The sequence below is a fragment of the Peromyscus eremicus genome, chromosome 16_21 (genome assembly GCF_949786415.1).
Source record: "Peromyscus eremicus chromosome 16_21, PerEre_H2_v1, whole genome shotgun sequence".
Classification (NCBI taxonomy): domain Eukaryota; kingdom Metazoa; phylum Chordata; class Mammalia; order Rodentia; family Cricetidae; genus Peromyscus; species Peromyscus eremicus.
The window spans coordinates 25,661,178-25,685,585 of record NC_081432.1 but is presented as its reverse complement, the minus strand read 5'-3'; the positions used below and the strand labels follow the sequence as shown (position 1 = coordinate 25,685,585).

At 46.2% G+C, this 24,408-nt stretch overlaps 2 protein-coding genes across 4 annotated transcripts; one reads left to right on the top strand and one right to left on the bottom strand.

Moving 5' to 3' along the window:
• On the bottom strand, positions 1 to 15,238 carry Anapc16 (anaphase promoting complex subunit 16). Of its 3 annotated transcripts, none has more exons than XM_059244003.1 (4): positions 15,105 to 15,238; positions 7,905 to 8,071; positions 3,043 to 3,117; positions 1 to 827 (listed from the first exon to the last, which is right to left on the bottom strand). In XM_059244003.1, the coding sequence occupies exons 2-4, from the start codon at positions 8,044 to 8,046 to the stop codon at positions 712 to 714; spliced, it is 333 nt and encodes a 110-aa protein (XP_059099986.1). In that variant the 5' UTR covers positions 8,047 to 8,071; positions 15,105 to 15,238; the 3' UTR covers positions 1 to 711. The 3 variants fall into 3 exon arrangements, with proteins under 3 accessions (XP_059099986.1, XP_059099985.1, XP_059099984.1); XM_059244002.1 differs by lacking the exon at positions 15,105 to 15,238 and adding an exon at positions 14,393 to 14,561; XM_059244001.1 differs by lacking the exon at positions 15,105 to 15,238 and adding an exon at positions 13,855 to 14,243.
• LOC131893823 (activating signal cointegrator 1 complex subunit 1-like) lies at positions 14,646 to 24,009 on the top strand. Its single transcript, XM_059243912.1, has 6 exons — positions 14,646 to 14,909; positions 16,046 to 16,187; positions 18,236 to 18,335; positions 22,414 to 22,511; positions 23,521 to 23,699; positions 23,977 to 24,009. Exons 2-6 carry the CDS (start codon positions 16,079 to 16,081, stop codon positions 24,007 to 24,009), a joined length of 519 nt encoding a protein of 172 aa, XP_059099895.1. The 5' UTR covers positions 14,646 to 14,909; positions 16,046 to 16,078.
• The last annotated feature ends 399 nt before the right edge of the window (positions 24,010 to 24,408 follow it).

Sequence of the window (24,408 nt, the reverse complement as noted above, 5' to 3'; positions counted from 1 at the left end):
TAAAAGGAATTAGGTCACTTTATTTTTTCAAGTGCTGCAACAGTCAAAAAGCAATTTTGGGGTGCAGGGATGGGGTGGGGTAGCACCATTTGGCATATTGTAAGAGGTGAGAAAAATATAATATTAAATGTCTAAGAATAGAGGAGGAAAGAACACCTTAAAATTCCCCATCTGGCCGCTGAAATCACACTCATCTGTGAAGAGAAATGTTTGGGCTGTGATTGTCAAACTGTGGATCCTGACCTTAGGTTTGACTGGGAAAAGCTTCCAGACGCTCTATGAATGTCAGGATATTCCCCATTTAGTTGGCCAATTCTGGCATGTGTCCACCTGGCTTGGGAGAATCGTATAACTCTCTGAAATCCCACCCCTCCTCCTGGTTCTCTGAGAGGACCGCCTTAATCTGATCCCCAGTACATTTTTTTTTTTTTTTTTTTTGAGACAGGGTCTCTCTACATAGCCCTGGCTGTCCTGGAAGTCCATATTGATCAGGCTGGCTCGAACTCACAGAGAGCCTCCTGCCTCTGCCTCCCGAGTGCTCCCGATACTTTGAAACCAAGAATGTGACAAACGCGGCGGTATCTCACAGGAGCAGAGGTGGCCTATTGACAGAAACAGAGGACCCAGTACAGATGTGAACCGACGTGCAGCTCCCAGTGAAGCTCTGAGTCTCTGGGCGGCAGGGCCCTAGGGGCGACCACGCAGGCGACATCAACCCGAAGAGGGTGTGAACCCCAGTAACTGCTCGATGGGTTTAAACCGCCACTCATCAGCCTCCAGCTCCTCCACCAAGCCAGCCAGTTTTTCCATCCGGGCAACTTGCTGATCTGCATAGAGTCGGAAGGGACAGAACACAACAGGGCATTTCCCATGAGACTGTCACCGGCCACCAACATGACCCCTGGTCTAGACTGAATTTGTAGATGGGCTTTCCTACTTGAGATTTATGATGGCGTCTTACTTTATGTAGGTCTGAAGACAAAGAATGTTTCTACCCGTTCTCTGTTCATCTGCATTACTTTTCCCCTTTGCTGGCAGTGGAGGAGACTGAACCCAGGGTCAAGTGCCCCACCACTGAGCTGCATCAGCTTCCATGTGTACTGCCCACTATGTGTGTGCATACACATGTATGTGCATGTGTGTCAGGCACATGGTGGTCAGAAGTTGGCACTGGGTGTCTTCTGGAATCCACTCTTTCTCATTATTTGTTATTATTTATGTGTATGCATGTATGTGTGTCTAGGGAAGTCAGGAGAGGGTGTCAAATCCCTTGGAACTAGTTACAGATGGTTGCCAGCCACCGTGTGGGTCCTGGGAATGAAACCCAGGTCCTCTGGAAGAGCAGCCAGTGCTCTTAATTGCCGAGCCATCTCCCCAGCCCCTTATCTGAGTGTTTTTCTTTTTTCTCCTGCTGTGTTAATCCATCAAGGTCCATCATCCCTTTATCTCCCTTCAGGCTCAGCCCTCTCCGTGACCAAATATGTTCTTTCTCTGAGTCTGGAAAGTTTTTTATATTAAAATAACATTATACACATTATTAAGAAATACAGGGGACTCTCTTGAGAAGCCCAACCCACACGGGTATGTAATCTCCTTTTCCTAAGGGTCTTTCTATAAATCTATGCTTAAATGTATCGAAATGTTCCTGCCTGCCGCCCGAAAAGCAAGCAGGGTTTTATTGTTGTACCCAGGTAGCTCCCTGCAGCAAGAGAGGGACTCAGGAGTGAGTTGCCTAAAATTCCTTAATAAACTCTCCTTGTCTTCATTTAAAAAAGAGAACACACATGCAAGACAAAGACAGACAGACATAAACACATACAAAGACAGAGAGACAGACAGGAGGAGAAAGAGACAGAAACAGATACAGAGAGAGGGACACAGACACACAGATGGGGGCCTGGTGGGGGGGAGAGAAGGAGGGAGGGAGGGAGGGGGGGAGAGAGAGGATTAAAAGTAGCAAGGAGTGGTAGTTCAAGCCTAGCACTTGGGAAGTGGATGCAAGAGGATTGCTCAGAGTTCCAGGCCAGCCTGGGCTACATAGTGAGTCACAGAGTGAGAAAATAATAATAAAAATAATAAAGGAAAAAAATACAGCCGGCCAGGCGGTGGTGGCTCATGCCTGTAATCCCAGCACTCAGGAAGCAGAGGCAGGAAGATCTCTGTGAGTTCGAGGCCAGCCTGGTCTACAGAGTGAGATCCAGGACAGGCACCAAAACTACACAGAGAAACCCTGTCTTGAAAAAAAAACAAACAAAAAAACAAAACAAAAAAACAACAATAACAAAACAAAACAAAAAACTACCAACAACAAACAAAACAAAAACCCAGTCGTTCCAGGCTGGGGTGAGCCTCAGTGGTGGGGCACATGGCTAGCATGTGTCATGCTCCTCGTAAAATTGTCCTGTAAAAGGACAATTACCATCCCCACACTCTCAGTATGTGTCAGAGTCTAAAAAAGGGAGCTAGACTTAGTGCTATGTCTATAATCCCAGCACTCAGGAGGCTGAAGCAGGAGGACCCAGAGTTTGAAGCCAGCCCAAGCTACATCACGAGACCACCTAAAAACAAATCACAGTATCAACAGGTCCTTGCTCTCCAGGCCACAAGGATTCATTCAGATGCTCCCATGGTTTCTCCGTGGAGGAACAGTCTGGAGAGGAAACTGTTCCCTGATGCGTAATGGAGACTTGGTGACACCTGTGTGCACCAGGGGCTCAGGGTGCAGACAGGGCCAAAGGTGCTGCACGGACACTAGAGGAAGGTGGTGCATGAAGGGAAGCAGGGAGGGGTCTCATGAAGGGCAGGTAAAGGCAACAGAGGAGCAGGAAGCATCGGCTCCTGAGAGAACTCAACCCGGGACTTAAGCTTCAAACCTCAAGGGGGTTTAATTTGGTCAAGATCTTAGAATGTTCTTCAATCCAGAAAGTCACCGGAACAGTTTGGAGTTTCAGTCACAGCACAGTGACCTTTCAGAACTTGTGCTCCCTTGCTTCCCATGAATGTACACTTGCAGTCAAGACAGTAGCTCATACACTTACTTACCGTGCTTCACCTGTTTAAGCGTGGAAGCCACTTGATAGCTAAACACCGACTCACAGAGGAACCGCTCAGAGCCATCTACGAGGGAAAAGGCACAGGCGTTAGTTTGAACGGCTTCTAGAAGAGAAGAGAGCCTGTCCATCCTGTCCCTGCTTCTCCACCTGAGGTCTAAGTGTCTCTGGCGTGAACAAAGGGTCCTTCAGAACACTGCTCTGTAAAGCTACCTCTTCTATACCTAGAATATTAAAATAGTACTACTCACTTGAGAGTTCAAAAATAGTGTTACAAAAACAAACACAAGAAACCTTAGCCTGATGTCCTGGTCACCACCGCCCCCCTCCTGACCTAAACAGCAGGCCAACAAGGCAGCTGACGCACCCAGCGATGTGGTACTTGTGTGACTTAGGACAAAACTCTAATCACTTATTGTAAAAAAACAGAGGCAAGGGAAAAAGGGATGTTGACTTTCACTATATCAAGTTGTACCACCACGACGATCACAAGCCCTGCTGGGAAACTGCATTCTGTATACACAGTTGTAACCCTGATTTTCCAACGGAACCAACCAAGCACTGCAATTTGAATGACGCTAAGGGGATGGTGCAAGCCCAGAACCTAGCACTGAGCTGGTGCCAAAACTGCCAACGAGAAGGTGGCTAGCTCAGTCATGATGCTCAGAGGATGATTGTGAAACCCGACACTCGTCAGTGCAAAGGCTGATCCGGCAAAACACATCCCCAAAGACATACAATTCACGTAGGAAAATTCCATGTTTTAAAGGGCAGCAACCCCCCGGGGCAGGTGTTTCGTCCCCAAGGTTCTCAAGCAAATGGAAAGAGGGTACAGCTGTCTCTCTCAAGGTAGCAGTTCACACTAGCACTGCTAGATGTCAGCACTCACTCATCAGTCATGGACTGGCGTGTCACGGGTATTGAGTGACACACCAGTCACTCTGGGAGCTACCAACACAGTCTGGCCTCATGCTGAGTTTCACACAAACCTTTCTTTACAAGTCCTGGTAATCAAAGGGGAAAGTACAGCTGACTCATCTGAATGGTTGAACACACAACAACCTAACAGGCTTCCTGCTAAGATTATATTATCTTCAATGGGGGGGGGGGGGAGAGGGAGAGAGAGAGAGAGAGAGAGAGAGGCCGAAATTACTCTTAGGATGAGCAGGCTGCAGGTTCAAGTCTCTTTCCTACCCCTGGCTTTTCATCTTTCTTTCTCAAGGTTCTGGGGGTCAAACCCAGAGCACTGCCATGCCAGGTGTACTGGCTGCTCTCAGCTGCACCCCTTGCCTCTGACTGGTGTAAACATGGAGACATGCTGCTGACATCATGGAGGGTATCTGGATAAGAGCAGAGAGCAACGGAGGACTCCAAATCCCACCAGGGAAGGGAGCTGCCATGCACTGGACACCAGTGATGCAGGGTGCTATGTTCTGGCAGGTAAACACCACACTGGCATCCTTCTCAAAGAGCTCCACTACCACTCGGTTTCCTTTGCAAAGAGCAAAGCACAGAGGAATAGAGCTGGCCTCCCAGGTGGGAATTATGGGCTGCAAGGATCAAGTGACAAGTGGGGAAGCTTCTGGAAGTGCAACCTCCCACTCTCATTTAATCACTAGGATAGTGTGCATAAGTTATCACACTGGCCTAGCTTTCTTGGTTATGAGTACCAAAGCAAAGAGAAGCTCACCTTCCAAAAAAGGTGCCTGGGTACCACTGTCCCATGCTTCAGCCTAGGATGTATCCTGCTCACGGGCAGCTTTGGATTGACTACAAAGTCCCCTGCTTCTTAAGCCACAGTCTATCAGATGTGCCATCTACCAATCTACAGGCCGGGATGTCTCCAGAGGAGTCAGCCAGAGTGACCTGTCTTCCATTTACAATTGTAATCAACACACTGGGCATCAGTGCGTCGGTGAAAGAAGTTCAGTAAATGGCCCAAATCTAACACCATCACCAGTGCCATTAAGTGCAATGCTACGGAAATTCATTGAGAAGGTACTACTTCCCAGTGGGAAATCAGACAGTCCCGGGAGATTTATAAATCGGTGGCCTGCGAGGTCCCTAAAATAGAGCCACATCTGGGCTGGAAGGCAGCGTCTCCTTTGCTCACTAATAACTGGGTGAGGACAACCTCAGCCCAGGGCAGGACTGTTAAAGCTTGCTTCCTGCTGCTGTTAGCAGACAGCAGATGCACCGAAGTTTAATTCGAGAGGTTAACTACAGGTTGTTTGAATTTACTCTCCTAGAGTTAGGAGCAGGCAGCAGCAAGTTGAACCTGTTGGAATTCTGACACACACCCAACCTTGATTCCTAAATGCTTTTGTTTTTAACTCTCAAAAGTAACCTTGCTGTGCTTCCTTTCTTTTTAGAAAGTCCTACTCTTTGCCCAAGCTGGCATGGAAGTCTCTATGTAGCACAGGCTATCACTGAACTCACAGCAATGCTCCTGTCTCAGCCTCTTGAGTGTTGGGATTGTCCGAATCCATCAACATTGTTTCCACTTTCCTTTCATCTCACTGTGTAAGAAGAACAGGAGCTGGGCACGTGGCTCAGTTGGTAAGGTGTTTATCTAGCAGGCACTGAGCCTTGGGTTTGGTCCCCAGCACGGAATAAACCAGACATAGTGATATGTGCCTGTAATCTCAGCATTTGGGAGATAGGATAGGGAGTTCAAAGAGTTAGAGGTCAGCCTGGACTACTGAGACTCAAAACTAAACAAAGGCAACAACGAAGAAGAAAAGTGGTTTGATGTACACATATTCACTGTAGAACAGTGTCATCTCCAAATCTGACACCACTGTCAACTCACTTTTAGGAGTGCTACATGGAAGGATATACACACGTCTTATGTAAATACCGTACCAGTTCATGGAAGAGACCTGAGCACCTGCTGACTTCAGTATCAGAGATGAGGCACAGGTGGGGTAGGGAGGTGATGTCGGAGGGGAGGTGAAGCAGAACCAAACCCCAGCAGAAACTGTGGGGTAACAGTGGTCTTTTCAATTTTTAAAAATTTGGCATTGATTTATTAATGTATCAGAAGTCGTGGGGTGGTCAGAGGAAGGAGTCAGTCCCCTCCTTCCACCATGAGACCCAGGGATCAAACTCAGGTGCTCAGGTGTGGCGGCAGGCACCTTTTACCTGGTGAGATGATGGTTCCCCAGCCCCTTTTCTACTTCTTGATGTTAAGTAGTATGTCAGATACTTGATTTGGCAAAGTCAGCTGGTTTCCAGGCTGTCTAAGTGTGAGCAGCTTTGAAGATGACTGGGAGAGCCTGGGATGAAGGAGGGCCGGCCACAACTATGCACTGAGCATGTAAGTGTAACAAATCCACTCTGCAACAGGACCCAATCAGTGCCCCAATGGGGTAAATGAAAAGGGCCAGCATGAGACCAACGTCCACGACGTTTTTCCTGAAGCAGTGTTAAGCACTGATCTCCTCTGCGCTGTATAGCTCATCAAGCAACTGAAGTGCCTTCCACTCTGTCATCTGTTCTGTGGGAAACGCCTTAACCACACCTCTGCTGCACAGAGCTAAGGGCGTGATTTACTTTTAGTGCCACACACTGAGGCAAAGCCTCGACTTCCAGTCAGACGTGGCGAGTATCAAGAAAAAGGCAAGGGCACAAGTGTGTGCGCATGCCCAATACACCACCTTCCAGACCACACAGGGCCTGCTGCCTCACTACCAATCACATGCAAGCTACCCCAGCGCCTTATGGTGCTAGAGTCTGCCTGTTTTTCTGTCACAAAAGATTCTTCTGTCTGTCCTGGCTTGCTAGGCATGCAGCTGGGTCAGAGTGCTTGCCTATCGAGCATGAGGCCACTGGGTTCACGACAAGAAAAAAAAAAGAACCAGTTATGGCATTGGCACTGTTTAACCCGACACTGTTATTTTTTAAGTATCTCATATAAATGCACAACGATCACTCCAAAAAGCCCGCCCCCAAATATAGCTGGTGCCTTTCTCAGAGATGTGTCCTAATTAATTTAAAATATATCCATGCAAATATGCAAGATTTAAATAAAAAAAAAAAAGACCATTTTGTAATTCAACACAAACCTGCTTGACTCAAGTGATTCTGAGCCCTTAACGGCTCAAAACATTTAAAAGCATATGCCAATGTTTTTAAAGTATGAGAAGACTCCCTCATGAGAAGGCTCTGGACCCTGGTCAAAAAACAAAGATTCCTGTCTTAGTTAAAATTCAGGATCTCTAGGGTGAGCCCAGACACGTGCATTTTATCGTTTTGTTTCTTTTTGGAAAAGAAAAAGGGTCTCATTGTACAGCCCTGGTTGGCCTGGAATTCACTATGTAGACAAGGCTGGCCTAGAATTCAGAGATTCGCCTGCCAAGCCAGACATGTGCACTTTAAGCTAGTGTCTCGTGTGAGTTTTATGCTCAGCGTGAACCTCACCCTTCCAGTCAGTGGCCAGCGCCGTTTCATGAGCGCTGCCTCCTGTGATCTACTTCTGGCCAGTCAGTCTGCAGTGTGTGATAAGACGGTGGCTGCGAACCTGTCTCCAGTGCCATCCAAACCCCGCAGTCAGTCACACAGCAATGTCCTGCAGTGGGCTACAAGAGTCACCTTCACAGAGGTAGATCCTTCCCTTTGACTTCCCCTTCAGGCCTGTCTGGTGGGGTTAATCCATCTGTAGACACTCACTGAAAAGACAATACATCAGACAGGTGCCACGAGGCAACCTGGAGTCGGACAGCGAGAGGGAGGGGTCCCGGCTCCAGTGCCAACCCTGGGCAGGTCACTGAGGGCTCTGGCTTCACGGAGTCCGGGCGGCCCTCCAGCTGAGCTGCTTTACACTGCACAGGCACAAACCCAGCATGAGCTCACCTTCTAGCATCTCTCCAGCTCCTTTGGGGTAGGTGAACAGAGCTTTCCGTGGCGGGGCTAGGTCTGAAACACTGAAGCCAGATCCGGTGACGGAACTGCCACTGACCCCACCGGCTGAAGATGAGGACGAGGAGGCAGCCATTCCCTCCAGCAGAAGTCTCTCTTCACTACAGGAAGAAACACAGCAATCGGCAGGTTTATAAAAGCCAGGTTGACAATACTTCATTCTAGCCTAGGGCCAGCTTTCCCCACCCTCCATCTGTGTACAGTTCTTTATGATGTCACTCAGGTTTTGAAGTAAAAAACGTGTTTAAAAATAGCTTGCCAAGCTGGGCGTGGTGGTGCACGCCTTTGATCCCAGAACTCAGGAGGCAGAGGCAGGCAGATCTCTGTGAGTTCGAGGCCAGCCTGGGCTACAGAGCGAGCTCCAGGACAGGCACCAAAACTACACAGAGAAACCTTGTCTGGGGGGGGGGGGGGAAGCTTGCCAAGCTGGGTGTGGTGGTGCATGCCTTTGATCCCAGCACTCAGGAGGCAGAGACAGGTGGATATCTATGAGTTTGAGGCCAGTTTGGCCTACAGAGTGAGTTTGTTCCAGGACAGCCAGGGCTACACAGAGACACCTTGTCCAAAAAAAAAAAAAAAAAGAGAGTAAAAGAAAAAAGACACCCACCTCTAAGAAGATTAAAAAAAAGTCCTATTTTCTCCCATTAGCAAATTGTGCCACTGAGTGTGGGACTGAGTGCAGATGATTTATAGGTTATGAAGAGTGATATGTCAGTGCCAAGGCAGAAATGGACCCAAGGATAAATACTTCTGCTCCACAGGACAGTTTGTCTTGGGTACATCCTCACCATACCAAGAAGTTCACTTATCAAGTTTTCCAAATAAGAGTCCAGAATAACATTGTGTTCTGTTCCCAAGAAAGGGAAATGGGTTAGGAAATACATATTGGCACATTCATTAAGAAATTGTTAACCTTTTCATGTAAATGTAATGCCTAAATCTAACACTTGATGGCGACCAAAAACTGGAACAAAGTAATTCAGGAACTGATCTCAGAAACTGTGGATCTTTAAGAATTGAGCATCTGTGGCCTTAATCCTGTGCCATATCTGAAAACCCAGATCCTAGTACTGAGTTCATGACTTCTCACAAAACTTCAGAACAAGAACATAGCCTCAGAAGCATATGAAATTATATTAAACACACACATACATTTTTGTTGTTGTTGTTTTGTTTTTTGAGACAGGGTTTCTTTGTATAGCCTTGGCTGTCCTAGAACTAGGTCTGTAGACCAGACTGGCCTTAAACTCAAAGAAATCCACCTGCCTCTGCCTCCCAAGTGCTGGGATTAAAGGGGTGCGCCACCGCTGCCTGGCCAGTGTATCATTTTAAAATGGTTACTACCATATTTATACCATCTAGAACTTTCTGTCACCATGGAAATGTTCTGATAGTCTAGTTCTGCCCAATACAGTAGCCGTGAGACTCATGTTGTGGCTATTAATGTAACTGAAGAGCTATATGTTTAAATGCTAAATAAAATTTCAATAAAACCATGTAGCTAGTATTTAAGTGAACAAATGACTTTACGTGGTAGTAGTAGTGTGCACTGGTATGGAATGTTGCAGTTACTCAGGAGGCTGAGGCAGGGGATTGTGCACCCCTGACTACATAGCCAGGAGCCTGTTTCAATAACAACAGACAATGGCTAATTTTTACATTACATAGGTTTTAACATTTTTAATAAAAAGGCTATTTATTTATTTATTTATTTATTTATTTATTTATTTATTTATTTATTTATTTATAGAGAAGGTCTTAATTTGCTGGCCTGGAACTTACTATGTAGCTTGGCCTGGCGTAAATGAAACTCACAGCAATGCTACTGTGTCAGCCTCCCAAGTGCCGGGATTACAGCCATGTGCCACCATTTCTGGCTTAAAAATGGTAAAACGAATTTTCCAGGGCCGGGGAGCTTGTTCAGTTAGTGGAGTGCTTGCCTAGCATGCAGAAGCCCTGGGCTCAGTTCCCAGCACCATAGAAACAAGGTGTGGTGGCAAAGAAGTAGAATTCTAGCACCTGGGAGGCAGAGGTAGAAGCAGAAGTTCATGTTCCTCTTTGATTCTATAGCAAGTTCAAGGCCAATCTGAGATTCATGGGGTCCCTCAAAAAAACAAACTAAACCCAAAACACCCCAACAAACAAACAAGCAAGAAAAACCAAACCGAACAAACAAAAACCTCCAACAAAAAGAGCTCCCCCCCCTTGCTGGGCGGTGGTGGCACACGCCTTTAATCCCAGCACTGGGGAGGCAGAGGCAGGCAGATCTCTGTGAGTTCGAGGCCAGCCTGGTCTACAGAGTGAGATCCAGGACAGGCACCAAAACTACACAGAGAAACTCTGTCTCGAAAAACCAAAAACAAACAAAGAAACAAAAAAAACCTAGCTCCCCTCTGTTACGGTCAGAGAGAATTGTGCTGGATAGTTTTCACTCATCTGCCCCCAACCCTAGTTCTGACATACTTGCTATAAAAAGTTGAAGGCTCGGGTCTAGCTCGGGGGTGGAGCACAAGTTTCCAGGATTTGAGGCACTAGTTTCAATCGACAATACTTACAAAGTTGACACTCTTGTTTTTTTAAAACAGGAAAATACTAATGAATGCTACGTAAATGTCCAGAGCATCTGGTTTTCTTCTAAGGAAAATGGTAAATGACATTTGAGATGGTGGCTGCTGTTTCCTGACTCTATGGCAGTGACATGTGATTGTCAGAGAAGCAGAGCTTGGTTTCTAGTTCCACCATATGGCCATCCATAGGTTGCACTAATGAACACGGACGTGGAACAGTGGAATTGTAAGGCTATTGCTATCATTAGACTATTATAAGTGTGAACGCATTAATGATTTTTTTTAATGCCCCCCCCCCTTTTTTTTTGGTTTTTTTGAGACAGAGTTTCTCTGTGAAACAGTTCTGACTGTCCTGGAATTCACTCTGTAGCCCAGGCTGGCCTCGAACTCACAGAGATCCGCTTGGCTCTGTCTCCCGAGTGCTGGGATTAAAGGCGTGCGCCACCACCGCCCGGCTCTGGCTTTTTTTTTAATTTGAAACAGCCTCTCACCATGCAGCCCTGGCTGTCCTGGAACTCGCTATGTAGTCTAGACTGGCCTCAAACCCACAGTTTCCCCTGCTTCTCAGTGCAGGTGTCAAAGGCGTGGCCACAACGCCCAGCTCATTAATGACACCCTTAATTTTGCTCTTAGGTTACTTTCTGAATTGTACTTGTACCCATCAGGGAAAGCAACCTTTCATGTGGAATTGTAATTGCTCCTTTGCACCACACTGTCTCAAAATATAGCCTGGTAAAGTTTTTAGTGTTCCTTAAAAGAGACAAGTATTGATGGACCAGGTCCAAATCTCTAACCAGATCCCTGGTGGGATTCAAATGTAGCATACAGACCACTCAGCCACTTCCCCAGAGAGCAAGCTGCTCTGGCTTGACTTCCCCCAGTTCAGAGCAGAACCCCCTGAGAACTGTTTATTTTTCTCAACCAAGATTTTAAACTCTGATCTTTTCAACTTCCACCCTGATAAAGTTCTATTTAGTTGCTGATGCTTTGTATTTTGTATTTTGAGATCAGCTGCTCAATAGAGCACCCAGGCGGTGGCCAGCCAGCTTTAAAGTCTAGCCACAGTGACTCCAAAACTGAAGGTCATCAAAGGAACTTCCTTTCATCCTATTTTCTTCCCAGTTCTCAGAACTAGTATAGCTCCATACACAAAACAGTCAGGGTGGAAAAACAGAGCTCGAAATCAGCACAAGGTTAACTTTAAATAAGCCATTGTCTGCAGAGCCATATCTGCAAGATGTCTGCTTCTAAAGATTTGCTTAAGGTTTTTGTGATTTCTTCTCTTGCTGGTGTTGGCGATAGAAGCCAGAACCCTGTGCATGTTCTACTCTGAGCTACACCTTCAGTCTCGAGTTTTGAATGCCATCTTTAAGGGGTAAACAGGAGTTAAGCTAACAACAAACCCTAGGTTGTAAATGCTGAGCACAGGGATTAACTAAGTGATTAGTGTAACTCTAAGTAGCCACTCCTTTGTGTTCATAGAGTGCTTACATAGTTCACAGGAACCACTGACTTCCCAAAGGTCGTCTAATTTCTGAAGCAATGGCTTGTTGATGTGCTGCTGTGCGTGAGGGTGAGCTAGCACAGCGATTGAGGTCTGACCACGGGGCTTGAAGAGTTGGCTCAGAGGTTAAGGGTGCTTGCTGCTCTTGCAGAGGACTGGAGTTAGGTTCCCAGTACCCAAGTTTAGTGGCTCACATCTACCTCTGGGCGATCTGCTGCCCTCTTCTGGCCTCCTTGGTCTGTCTGTCTCTGTCTCTCTCTCTCTGTCACACACACACACACACACACACACACACACACACACACACACAGGAGCTGATTATAAACAGCTGCCTGCCTAGGTCTTTATCCTGGCTTTGCTATTTGCTGTGTGACTGGACAAATCAGTTGACTTTTCCTTAGCTGCCTCACCTGTAAAATGCAATCAATAATAGTGCCCGCCTTATAAAAGTGGCATGCAAGATTAAATCGATACAGGCAAAGCAACTAGAAACAAAACACAAATCAGTAATAGACACTGGCACCTTTTTTTCCCCCCTTTAAGACTCTGGCTTTGTAGCCCAGACTGTTCTTCAATTCCAGATCCTGCGGGGTGGGCCTACTAAGTGTCCGAATTACAGCTATGCACTCTCACACCCAGTCTTCCCTATGCAGAGCCCAGTTTCTCAGACCTATTAAGTTCTACCACATGTACTCCTAGGAAAAGTTCCAATTCTCTTTGACATAGCTATGTGAAAACTCCTGGAAGGGAAGGGTCTCGGTCTGCTGAGGACGTTATCTGTTATGCACTTCACCCATTCTACCACTGGGCTACACCCTCAGTCAGCAGGCTCACTTGGTGTATCATCTTATTAAGAACTCTGCAGCGGGGCTGGGAAGACAGCTCAATGGATAACGTGCTCGCACTGGAGGAGTCAGGGACCCCTCGAACTCACTTAAAAGCAGCGAAGGTGCGGTAGCTGCCTGTCTTCCCAGCACTTGGGAGTTAAAGACAAGCCATTCCCAATAGCAAGATGATTAGCTAGATTAGCAGGAATGGTCACATTCTGGGTTCAGGGAAGCTATGAAAGCTATGGAGGAAGACACCGGACATCAGCTTCAAGCCGCCACATGCATGGGGACACACACGTAAAAATCTAGCCTGAGCGTGGTGGCGCACGCCTTTAGTCCCAGCACTGGGGAGGCAGAGCCAGGCGGATTTCTGTGAGTTCGAGGCTAGCCTGGGCTACCAAGTGAGTCCCAGGAAAGGTGCAAAGTTACACAGAGAAACCCTGTCTCGAAAAACCAAAAAAAAAAAAAAAAAAACCAAAAAAAAAAAAAAACAAACAAACCAACCCCCCCCCCCCCCAAAAAAAAAAACTAGCCTGTGGTCTTGGGTCTGGAGATATATAGTTCAGTGGTAGAGCATTTGTGTGAGGCAGTGAGAAGAATCCTGTCGAGTTAGAAAGCAGAACACAAATCACCTTTGTATCCTTGAGGCATCGTAAAAACCCTTATCACAATGTTTCCCGAGTAAATGATTTATAAATAATAGAACAAGAACTGGCAGCTCAGTAGAGACTGCAGGGGACCGAGACGGTTGGAGTCATGAAGGTCAGTCCGTTCTGTTTTTTTTTTCCTCACTGTGTGGAGTATATAACTTTGCCTACCAGGGGGCTGCTAGGCCCGTGTAGGAGGCACTCAGTAAAACTTGGCTGCATGCTGATAAAGATTGAGTATCCTGGAACTTGGCTCTATGAGAAAAACTGGGGCTGCTGACAGCAGAGACGCTCATAGGAAAAGCAATGGTATGTGTGGCTTGGTTAAATACTTACTTTGTGTACGACAGAGATGACCTTGCACTCATAAATTACTTTCTGCTTATTTCCTCACAAACAACAAACAAAACAAGAGATCCTTCTTAAAAATTAAGTCTCGGGAAAACCAGACGCTTAAGTCGCTTCGGATCCAGTACCAAGGCTAATTATGACAACCGTTGGGTTCTACCAACCCATCATTCCAGTGTGTTCCGCCTAAACATACGGGTCACCATCCGAATCTAACAGAGAGGTAGCAGCTCTGTGGGTGGAACGGAGACCCAGGCCCGGTCGGGGAGGAGTCAGCAACTCCAGCCCTGGCTACGCTAACTCCACCCGAGGCTCGCACCCTACCCGGCAAGTCGGGAGGAAGCAGAGGCTCGCGGCCGGCCCACTGCGCAGGCGCCAACCCTCGGCCCGCATGCTCAGTCCGAGGACCTTGCCTTTGCACACGCCCGGCGCGGGTGAGCCACCGGGGTCTCTTTCCACCCTCTCTGTTAGTCCTGGCAGGTAGGGTCCAGAACCACCGACGCTTCTGGAAGCCTTGGCTACTTACGCGAGTCGCTTTGTGCACTTTGCCTGGCCGCCCCGCCCCCTGGACCGAGCCGTGCGGCTTCGTTCGCCACGACGACGTAGACAGCGGCGTGCGCGTGCCCGCGGGGCGCGGTGGGGAATTTTATGGCGGGCGTGCGCCCGCCCCTGTGGCTGTGGGAGAAAAAAAAAAAAAAAAAAAAAAAAAAAAAAATCCTAGGGCGGCGCTACCGCGCATGCGCAGCGAGGGCGTGGCCGGGGCTGGGCGAGAGCGAGCTTTCGGGGAACACTTCCGGGTCGTTCCCGCCCCGGCATCTTCCGCGCGGTCCTGGTTATCTTGCGGCCACGCGGTGTTTTCTGGTCCCTGCCTCTGGCGTAGGGGTTCTTTGTTTACTTCTTCGATTCAGGACTTCAGCTTCTCCCACGAAGCGAATAATTACACGAAGACATAGATACCTCTCCCTCGCCAAACCCCCATGACACAGGGCTAGTGGGTTTCCGCCCTTCTGCGCAGCCTTTCTGCCTGGAGCTGCGCAGGAAAGGTAGATGAGTATGCATCACAGCCAACCTCCCGCGCACGGCCCATACCGCATAAAGACGACTTTTGTACAGAGCTTGTTTTTTGAAGTGGGGAGGGGATGCTAAAGAATAGCACACCAGGGTGTCCCAAGACTGTTGATAATTGCATCCTCTCGTCCACGTTGACTTTCTGTGTTCGCAAAAACACAAACCCTCACCTTGGTTCTGTGCGAGCGGCTACCGGTTAGCGACCGGGTAGAGGGTTGGACCAAGCATTTATCTGGAAGGGATTGCTGTGCCTTCTTTGGCCCCTTTAAGTACATGGGCTTGAAGACTCAGCCACCTGTGATGGGAACATGGCTTGAATTTAACCACCGCTAGTTCATAAGGAGCCTTTATTTCCTAACTGTTGATTCAAGTGGTGACTAGGAGCTTCACTTTTCTCAGTAAGTGATGCAGTTTGTTGGGCAGTGACCTCCAGAAACTGTTCCTTCTCACCAATGTGTTGGTCTGGGAATTGTAGTTGTACTTTGATAGGGAAATTAGGTCTGATTGCTTAGGTGTGTATTTCTAGCACTTTTAAAAGTACTTAGTGCTCTTCGATGGGTATTGTATGAATGATTTCTCATTGTATTATTATATTGAAAAGAAAGAATGAAGCACTTTGCACATGGTTAAATAAATATCAAGACTGCATCCGCTTAGGTTACAGATACCTATAGTGACTGGCAGGCTGTATACTACCAATGCCTCTTACGGGAGGGCTGATACATAGATTACAAATGGCTGTCTGGAGTGAGTCAGGAGGTGAAATAGGATGGTGGAGAATGCAGCCCTTGCCTTCTGAGAGCTTACACACAGTGGCCGGCCAGCGGAAAGTGACACTATTTTTACTTAGGATGTGCTATGAACTACTGCCCAGTTACGTCCGTTCGGGCCTACGTAATGGTCCATCTAATGGAGGTTTTTATTTATTTATTTTTAATTACATTTATTTTGTCTGCATGTGTGGCAACTGTAGGAGTCAGTTTTCACCTTCCACCACGCGCGTCATTAGCCTTGGGAACCAGTGCCATTACCTGTTCAGCCATCTTACTGACCTAACCTTTCATTTCTAATTCTAAAAAAAAAAATGGTAAAAGGACCATTTATTTTTCAGGACTCTACTAGACTATCAGTTGGAGACAGTGTCATGGATGTTCTGCGCCCACAGATTATAACATTCGATGGACGGAATTATAGGAAGAATCCCATCCAGGAAAAAAATTATCAGCATGAAGAAGATGAGGCTTACTATCGAGGTAATCCTAGTTGCCCTTAGGTCAGGTGAGAAGTAAAATGTTCTTTGTACCGTAGGGGCAAGTCTTTGTTTTATTGCTGTTCAGGGCTCCTGGCAAAGCTGATCTCAGATGAGGCATTCTTGGTTGCATTTCCTGTGTCGAGATAGATTTCATCTGTACAGAGGCTTAAATGCCATGAGGAGTAATTTTATTCATTATTATTTTTATTTTGTTTTGTTTTGTTTTGTTTTGTTTTTCGAGACAGGGTTTCTCTGTGTAGCTTTGCGCCTTTCCTGGAACTCACTTGGTAGCCCAGGCTGGCCTTGAACTCACAGAGATCCACCTGGCTCTGCCTCCGAGTGCTGGGATTAAAGGCGTGCGCCACCAACGCCCGGCTTCATTATTATTTTTAAAGGTGTGTATGTGTGTGTGTGTATGTGTGTGTGTGTATGTGGATATATAGATATGATCATGGGTACCCAAAGCCTGAAGAGGGTGTTAGATCTCCTGGAGCTGGAGTTACAGGTGATTGTGAGCTGTCCAGTGTGGGTGTTGGAAATGGAACTCAGGTCAACTGCAAGAGCATTAAGGGCTCCTAACTGCAAAGCCCCCATGTGAAGTAATTGCAGTTAGTTATTACTATTAACTTTTAATATTCTGTGCCAAAATTAAGCCCCTTTACCTGTGAAATTGTAAAAGAATATAAATTATTATTTTTGTTATTATTAATTTATTTATTTTGAGACAGGGTTTCTCTGTGTATCCCTGACTGTCCTGGAACTCACTCTGTAGACTCAGATCCACCTGCCTCTTCCTCCTGAGTGCTGAGATTAAAGGCATGCACTACCACGGCCCAGCATTTTTTTGTTTTTTGAGACCGAGTCTCCCTATTATGTAGCTCTGGTTGTCTTGGAACTCATTGTGTAGACCAGGCTGGCCTTGAACTAATAGAGATCTTCCTGCCTCTGCCTTCTGAGTGCTGGGATTAAAGGTGTGCACCACCATGCCTTGCTAAGAATATGAGTTATTGAAATAAACATGTGAAGGATTCAGTGTCAGATAATGTTAACTGTTGTTATTATGTTATTTTTCTTTCTTCTTTGTAGTCATTGCATTGACAGTTCCAGAGACACGCCTAACTTTATTTTACATATGGTACTTTTGTAAATAAAATCAGTAGTTGAGATGGGTTATAAATAATTTCAGGGTAATGACCATGTGGTTAGGTTTAGTGCATAAACAGGACCTCTTAGGTTCTTTGCAACTTTCCCTTTTTGGTTCCTAAGGGTTTCCACTGGACCTTAGCTTTGGGGGTCACTTTCCCCTGAGATCCTTCTTACTGTGTGCTGTCAGCCTTGAGCTCCCATTTTTCATTCTGATTCTTTGTGTGTGTCTCTCCTTACTATGTGGCTCAGGCTAGTACTCTTCCTGCCTCAGCCTCTTAAATGTTGGAACTCCTCCAGGCATGTGTCACTCTGCCTGGCCTCTCTTTTCTCTATGTTGAGGTTTAAGGAAGAAATCCTCCTAGTATCTTCCTTATTTATTAATACTTCATTCAAGTAATTCTGTGCCCTAATACTTAAAAAGTCCTAATTTCTAGACTTTGAAAGAGTGAGTTCATATTGTGTGAACTTCATCTCAATATATTTCAGCATCTTAACTTTCTTTTTTTTTTTTTTTTTTTTTTGGTTTTTCGAGACAGGGTTTCTCTGTGTAGCTTTGCGCCTCTCCTGGAACTCACTTGGTAGCCCAGGCTGGCCTCGAACTCACAGAGATCCACCTGGCTCTGCCTCCCGAGTGCTGGGATTAAAGGCGTGCGCCACCACCGCCCGGCCTAGCATCTTAACTTTCTAAGAGAAACAACTAAATACTGCTTTCCCAAGGTTCTGAGACTGAAGGATTTAAAATAACCACCATGTTCTTTTCACTCTATTTCTTCTGAGGAGACTCGGGGGGGATACTAAAGCAGCTGTTCTTTGCACATGTTACTGCCTTCTTAAGCCCTGAGAGTGATTGACAGCTGGGAAGAGGCTGTTTCCCCATTCAGAGATGCTGTGGTTTCTTTGCAGACTCCATGGAGTATTCTGATGAGCCCTGTGACGCCTACGAGGTGGAGCAGACCCCTCAAGGATTCCGGGCCACTGTCAGTGCCCCGAGCGTGCTCTACAAGTGAGTGACTTCCCCATCAGCTTCCAGGGACAGTACTTCCAGGAAACTCAGCAGGAAGCCAGCTCTTCAGTCTTCTACACTTCCTGTGATGCTTGATTACTGAGGACAAAGGAGTTCAGTATTTTGAGTCCTGAAATGTCACAGGACTGATTACAGATTAATGTAATGATCCTGTATGGCCGCATCCTGTTGACTTTCACTTTTAAATGTCCTTTGGAGCTACCATTTATCCTTATTTTCACTGCTACCTCTTTTTTCCTATGGATGTCTTTTTTTAAAAAAAAAATTTATCTAATACCTCTGTGTGAATATTTACATGTATGTATGTATTTACACTACCTGTGTGTGGTGCCTCAGGAGGATAGAGGAATTTGTTGAATCCTCTGGAACTGGAGGTAACAGGTGGTTGTGAGCCATGTGATGTGGATACTGACAACTGAACCCGGGTCCTCTGCAAGAGCAGCAAGTGCTCTTAATCACTGAGCATCTCTTCAGTCTCTCTGGATTTCTTAAAATAGCTCCAATGGTCTTTCCTGCTCTCTTCTTGTTTTTTTTTTGTTTGTTTGTTTGTTTTTTTGTTTTTCGAGACAGGGTTTCTCTGTGTAGCTTTGCGCCTTTCCTGGAACTCACTTGGTAGCCCAGGCTCGCCTCGAACTCACAGAGATTCGCCTGCCTCTGCCTTCCGAGTGTTGGGATTAAAGGCATGTGCCACCACCGCCCGGCTCCTGCTTTCTTCTTGGTCCTTCACATTGAAAGTGGTATGATTTAGAAACAATGTTTTTGAGATTTGTTTTTTATGTGAGTTGTCTTAACTGTATGTCTGTACACCATGTGTATGCAGTGCCTGTGGAGGCCAGAAGAGGTTCAGGCATTCCCTGGACCCGGAGTTACTAGCCTCCTTGTGAGTGCTAGAAATCTAAGCCAGGTCCTCTGGAAGAGCAGCCAGTGCTTTTAACCACTGGGCCATCTCTCCAGCTTTCTTTCTTTCTTTTTTTTTGGTCTTGCTTTATAGTTAAGGCTGACATGGAACTCTTGATCCTCCTGCCTCAGCCTTCCATTTCCTGGGGTTACAGATGTGCATCACCTCCACAGGCTCGGAATGATCTTTTTAAAAGGGAAATCTGGTTCTTTTACCGCTTCTGCTGAAAAGCCTTCTGTGGGGTTTTGAGATGGCTCAGCAGGTAAAGGCACTTACCACGCAGGCCTGGCTACCCGAGTTTCATCCCGGAACCTTTATAGAGGTGGAAGGTGGGAACTGACTTCACGGAGTTTTTCTGTGACCTCCATGTAATGTGCTGTGGTGGGCGTGCCCACAGATGCACTTAGGTGTAAACACATTCACATTAATAATACATTTAAAAACTCTTGTCGGTGGTTTTCCACTAGAGATGGAGTTCTGGGTCGTTAAAGTCATGGCCAAGATCGTGACTATGCCCTAGCTGATTCTGCTTTTATTTTCTCTTTGCTTTAGGTCTCTCTCTGCCTTATGTTTAAGGTTAGAACTCCCAACTGGTATTTTCAGTTCCTCATATGTGCTGTGTTTTTTCCAGCCTCTGAGTTTATGTGTGTGGTGTGCCTTTTGCCTCTCTTTCCTCTTTCTTACCTGGTTCTATTCTCCTTCCTAGAGAAGCTTGATTTGACCCCAGCCATCCCTGCCAATCACTGATAATCCTACTGTGTGTTTTTATGATACCTCTGCCTGTGGTTTGTAGCATTTAGCATAGTCTGTGTTTGTATGCATTGGTGTGTTGCCTGCTGCCCCCTCCACAGATGGGAAGCCTCTTGGAGGCGGGGACTTGTCTGTTCCATTAATCCTTAGTGCCTTACCCAGACTGTTGTGCTTTTTCGAGGATCACTGTTGTGAATCACTTATGGACTTCTGGTCACTTCAGCATGTGCTTGTGTGCATGCTCTCTCATGGTCTCCCCCACATTAACCACTAATAGAATGCTCTCAGAAACTAACTGGCTTCTTTTGGACTTACCTGGGAAGATTAGCTGGTCTAAAAAGTCCATCAGCCATTGCTGTTTTTCTGTTATACTGGATCAGTTAGGTCCACTCAGAGGAGAGCTACAAATATGGAATCAAATGCATTTGAACTCTAATAGTTTTGTCCTTGAGAACATTCTGAAATACCTACTGTGGATAAAATTCTCCTTGAATGTAGCCAAATGGGAAAGCAAAGCCAACCCTGACAGCTCACTCACTTTCTTCCTGGGCTCTGATGACATTTTCTCCTAGGAGACATGATTTCAGAATGACATGACTCAGCTTCCTGAAAAACAAAATGAGTGTACCATGTCTCAGTGTACATGGGTCCTACCGCCGAGGTGTGTGAGCATTTTTTAATGTCTAGTTCTCATGAATGGCCTTTTGACTTCTGTAGACTCTTAAGTTCTTGTGTTCCTGGTGAACACACGGATATTAGATCAGATGTTGGTCCTACTAAGTCCTAATTAGTAGGTAACATTCGCTGAGAAGATTCCCCGACCCCCACCCTTTTCTTTCTTTCCTTTCTTCTTCCCCCTCCCCTTCTACTAGGGGCTCCGTATAGCCCAGGGTGACCTGGGACCTGCGGTCTGCCTGCTTCAGGCTCCCAGCTGCTGAGATTACAGGTGTGCACCACATGTACGCCATAAGATTTCTTATTTCATTTCTATGGGCTTATTTGGGTCAAGGTTTTGCAGTGCTTGGGATGAAACCCAGGGCATCTTGGCACATTGCCGGATAAGTGCTCTACCACTGAGCTGTATCCCCAGCTGAACATCTCATTGTTGAAAAAAAACTGACCTATTACAGCAGATCTTAGTGGAAATGATTAGGCTTTATTATTCCATGTAAAGACAATTGACTAAGGGCTGGGAGCTAGCTCAAACAGTAAAGTATGTATGAGGTCTCAGGTTCAGTTCCCAAACACTTCTCTAAAAGAATAGTTTCAGACATAGTTTCCTGTGGTATTGGGTGTGTAATTGAAATCGTAGAAGGAGAAATAATGTTGATGACAGGGAGGTCTTTCCGTTAACTCTATCATCCTGTGATAGTGCTTTATAGACTCTGAGACTCCTCTCCTGGGATCCAGTAGTCTCATTCATGTTAGCACTTCCAATACTGTGGGTTCTGGAAGATAACCTTGGCTTGTCAGGATTATTTATACTAGAGGCCCAGGCGAAGACTCTAAACCAGTCAGCAGTAAATGGCTGAAATGGGGTAGATGATGGCTGGGAGGGGCTGGGAGGAGGTGTCATGGGTTAGTCCCATTTGCAGGGGGAGGTTGAAAGTTGTCTCCACTCTGGTTGCTGTGAGTTATCAGATTGTTAGTATTCAAACCTGTACATGAACAAAAACTTACAGTATATAATATGTATGACAATAACAATATTATATATTTGTGGTGAAATCTCTTAAAACATGAGTATGTGCTGTTCTTAATTTAGGGTCACATGTTTACTTCCTGTTTCTCCTCTTTTCTTCCCCCCCCCCCCCTCTCTCTGTGTATCCCAGGCTAGTCTTGAACTAGTGGTCTTCCTGCCTCAGCCTCCTGAATACTGATTCCAGATCTCAGGAAGCATGGTTCTTTTTGTGCTCTACAGACTATCTGAATGGTAACTCCTGATCTCTTTTCAAAGCTCTTTACCTTTTGTGGTGTTTTGAATGAGAATGGTCCCCATAGGCTCATATAGTTGAGTGTTTGGTTCCCAGTGGGTGGACTGTTTAGGAAGGATTGGGAGGTGTGGCCTTGTTTGAGGAGGTGTGCCACTTCGGCTGGGCTTTGAAGTTTCAAAAGCTCACACCAGGCGCAGTCTTACTTACACTCTGCCTCGTGTTTGTGGATAAGATGTGAGCTCTCAGCCACTGCTGACAGTGCCTTGCCCGCTGCCGTGGGTCTTCTGTTTCCACACTGAGTCAGTGATGGCACCAGTTGCCTGGGAGTGAAGAGAGCATGTTCTCTATAAAGCTCAGTGACTTGCAGTTCTCCCTACTAATACTGCACTTTCACTGAAGTGTATTTCTATTAGGGAGTGTCTCTGGTCATGTGGAACTTAACATGTATCTTTTTTTTTTTTTTTTCATGTTCTAGGCACATAGTTGGAAAGAGAGGGGATACCAAGAAGAAAATTGAAGTGGAGACTAAAACATCTATTAACGTTCCTAAACCTGGACATGGAGGAGAGATTGGTAAGACAGACATAGTTTATGTTCGCACTAATTTCTTTGATTTATTTATTACAGATGTTCAGAAATGTACCCAACCTTCAAATTTTTTAAATTGTATTTATTTATTGTGTGTGTTTATGTCTGTGTCCGTGTGTGGGTACAGATAGTGCCATGACACATGTATGGAGGTCAGAGGACAATCTGCCAGAGTTGATTCTCCTTCCAGTATGTGGGTTCTGGGGTTGAACTTCGGTTGTCAGACTTGACAACAGTGAGCATCTCACTGGTCACCCCCAACCCCTCCCTTTTTAGACAGGGTGTCATGTGGCCCAGACTGACCTTAAATTCACTGTGTAGACGAGGCTGGCCTTGAACTCCTCATTCTTCTGCCTCTATCTCCCAAGTGCTTGGATTGTAGGCATGTGCTACCATTCCTGGCTAAGATACTTAGAGAGAGAGAAAGAGAGAGAGAGAGCCGTGCACATGTTCCTATGTATGTAGTGTGTGTTCACGTGTTCCTGTGGGTATGCATGCATCTGTGCATGTGGAAGCCAGAGGTTGGTATCAAGTGTTTTTCTTCCTCAGTTGATCTCCATCCTAATAATTTATTATTTGTTTATTTTAGAGATAGTGTCTCTCACTGAACCTGAAACTTATTGATCTGGCCAGACTGACTGGCCAGTGAGCCCCAGGACCCCTCTGTCTCTTGCCTCCCAAGCACTGGAATTACGGATGTGCTCTCCACACCCAATTGTTATTTGGGTTTTGGGGACCCAAACTCAGGTCTTAACGCTTGTGCTGCAAACACTTGACTGACAGGCTTCCTCCCCAGCCTCAGATACTCCATTTTCAAATGTATTCTGTTTACATCGACTTCACTGGCAGTTTTCTTCACCTTGGCGCCATTGCTATGTCCGTGATCGGAGCCCGTTCAGATCCCCAGAGATGTTAGTGTCAGATGGTGTCGTCTACCTGTCAAGCACTGTGGGTTCTTGAGCCTGGTAATGGTTTTTTTTTTCTTTACATCAAGTGATCACTGGTCAGCATCGAAATGGCGTAATTTCAGCCCGAACGCGGGTTGATGTTCTCCTGGACACATTCAGAAGGAGGCAGCCCTTCACTCACTTCCTGGCCTTTTTTCTCAATGAAGTTGAAGTTCAGGAAAGATTTCTGAAGTTCCAGAAGGAAGTGCTGGAGAAGTGCTCCATGGTAAGTAGCAAACAAAATCTTTTTAAGAAATGGTTCATAGGCCGGGCAGTGGTGGCGCACGCCTTTAATCCCAGCACTTGGGAGGCAGAGCCAGGCGGATCTCTGTGAGTTCAAGGCCAGCCTGGTCTCCAAAGCGAGTTCCAGGAAAGGCGCAAAGCTACACAGAGAAACCCTGTCTCAAAAAACCATAAAAAAAAAAAAAAAAAGAAATGGTTCATAATTCAAACAGGGTGGTGGGATGAGGGAAGTACCATTACCGCTGATCTTCTGCCTCCAGGCAGTTGTGGCTCCTTTGGGGTTAGTACTGTGATAAAGACAAATTGGTGTATAGAACTGTAGGGCTGGACAGATGGCTCAAAGGTTAGGAACATTTACTGCTCTTCTGGAAGACTTAGGTTCAGTTCCCAGCATCCATATGGTGGTTCAGAGCTGCCTATGACTCCAGTTCCAGGGGATGGAGTGGCCTCTTCTGGCTTCCGTGGGCCCCAGTACACATACAGTGGCCCCACACTCATACACATAAACAGTAAATAAGTCTACCTTTATAACGGTTCTATAACAGTGAAGTTCTGTTACTAGGATGATAATAGACAAGCAAACTTTAACCAGGCATGGTGGTGCATGCTTGAAATCTGAGCATTCCGAGGCTGAGGCAAGAGAATCTAGAGTTCAAGGTCAGTCTGGGATAACTAGTGAGACTTTTTAAAAA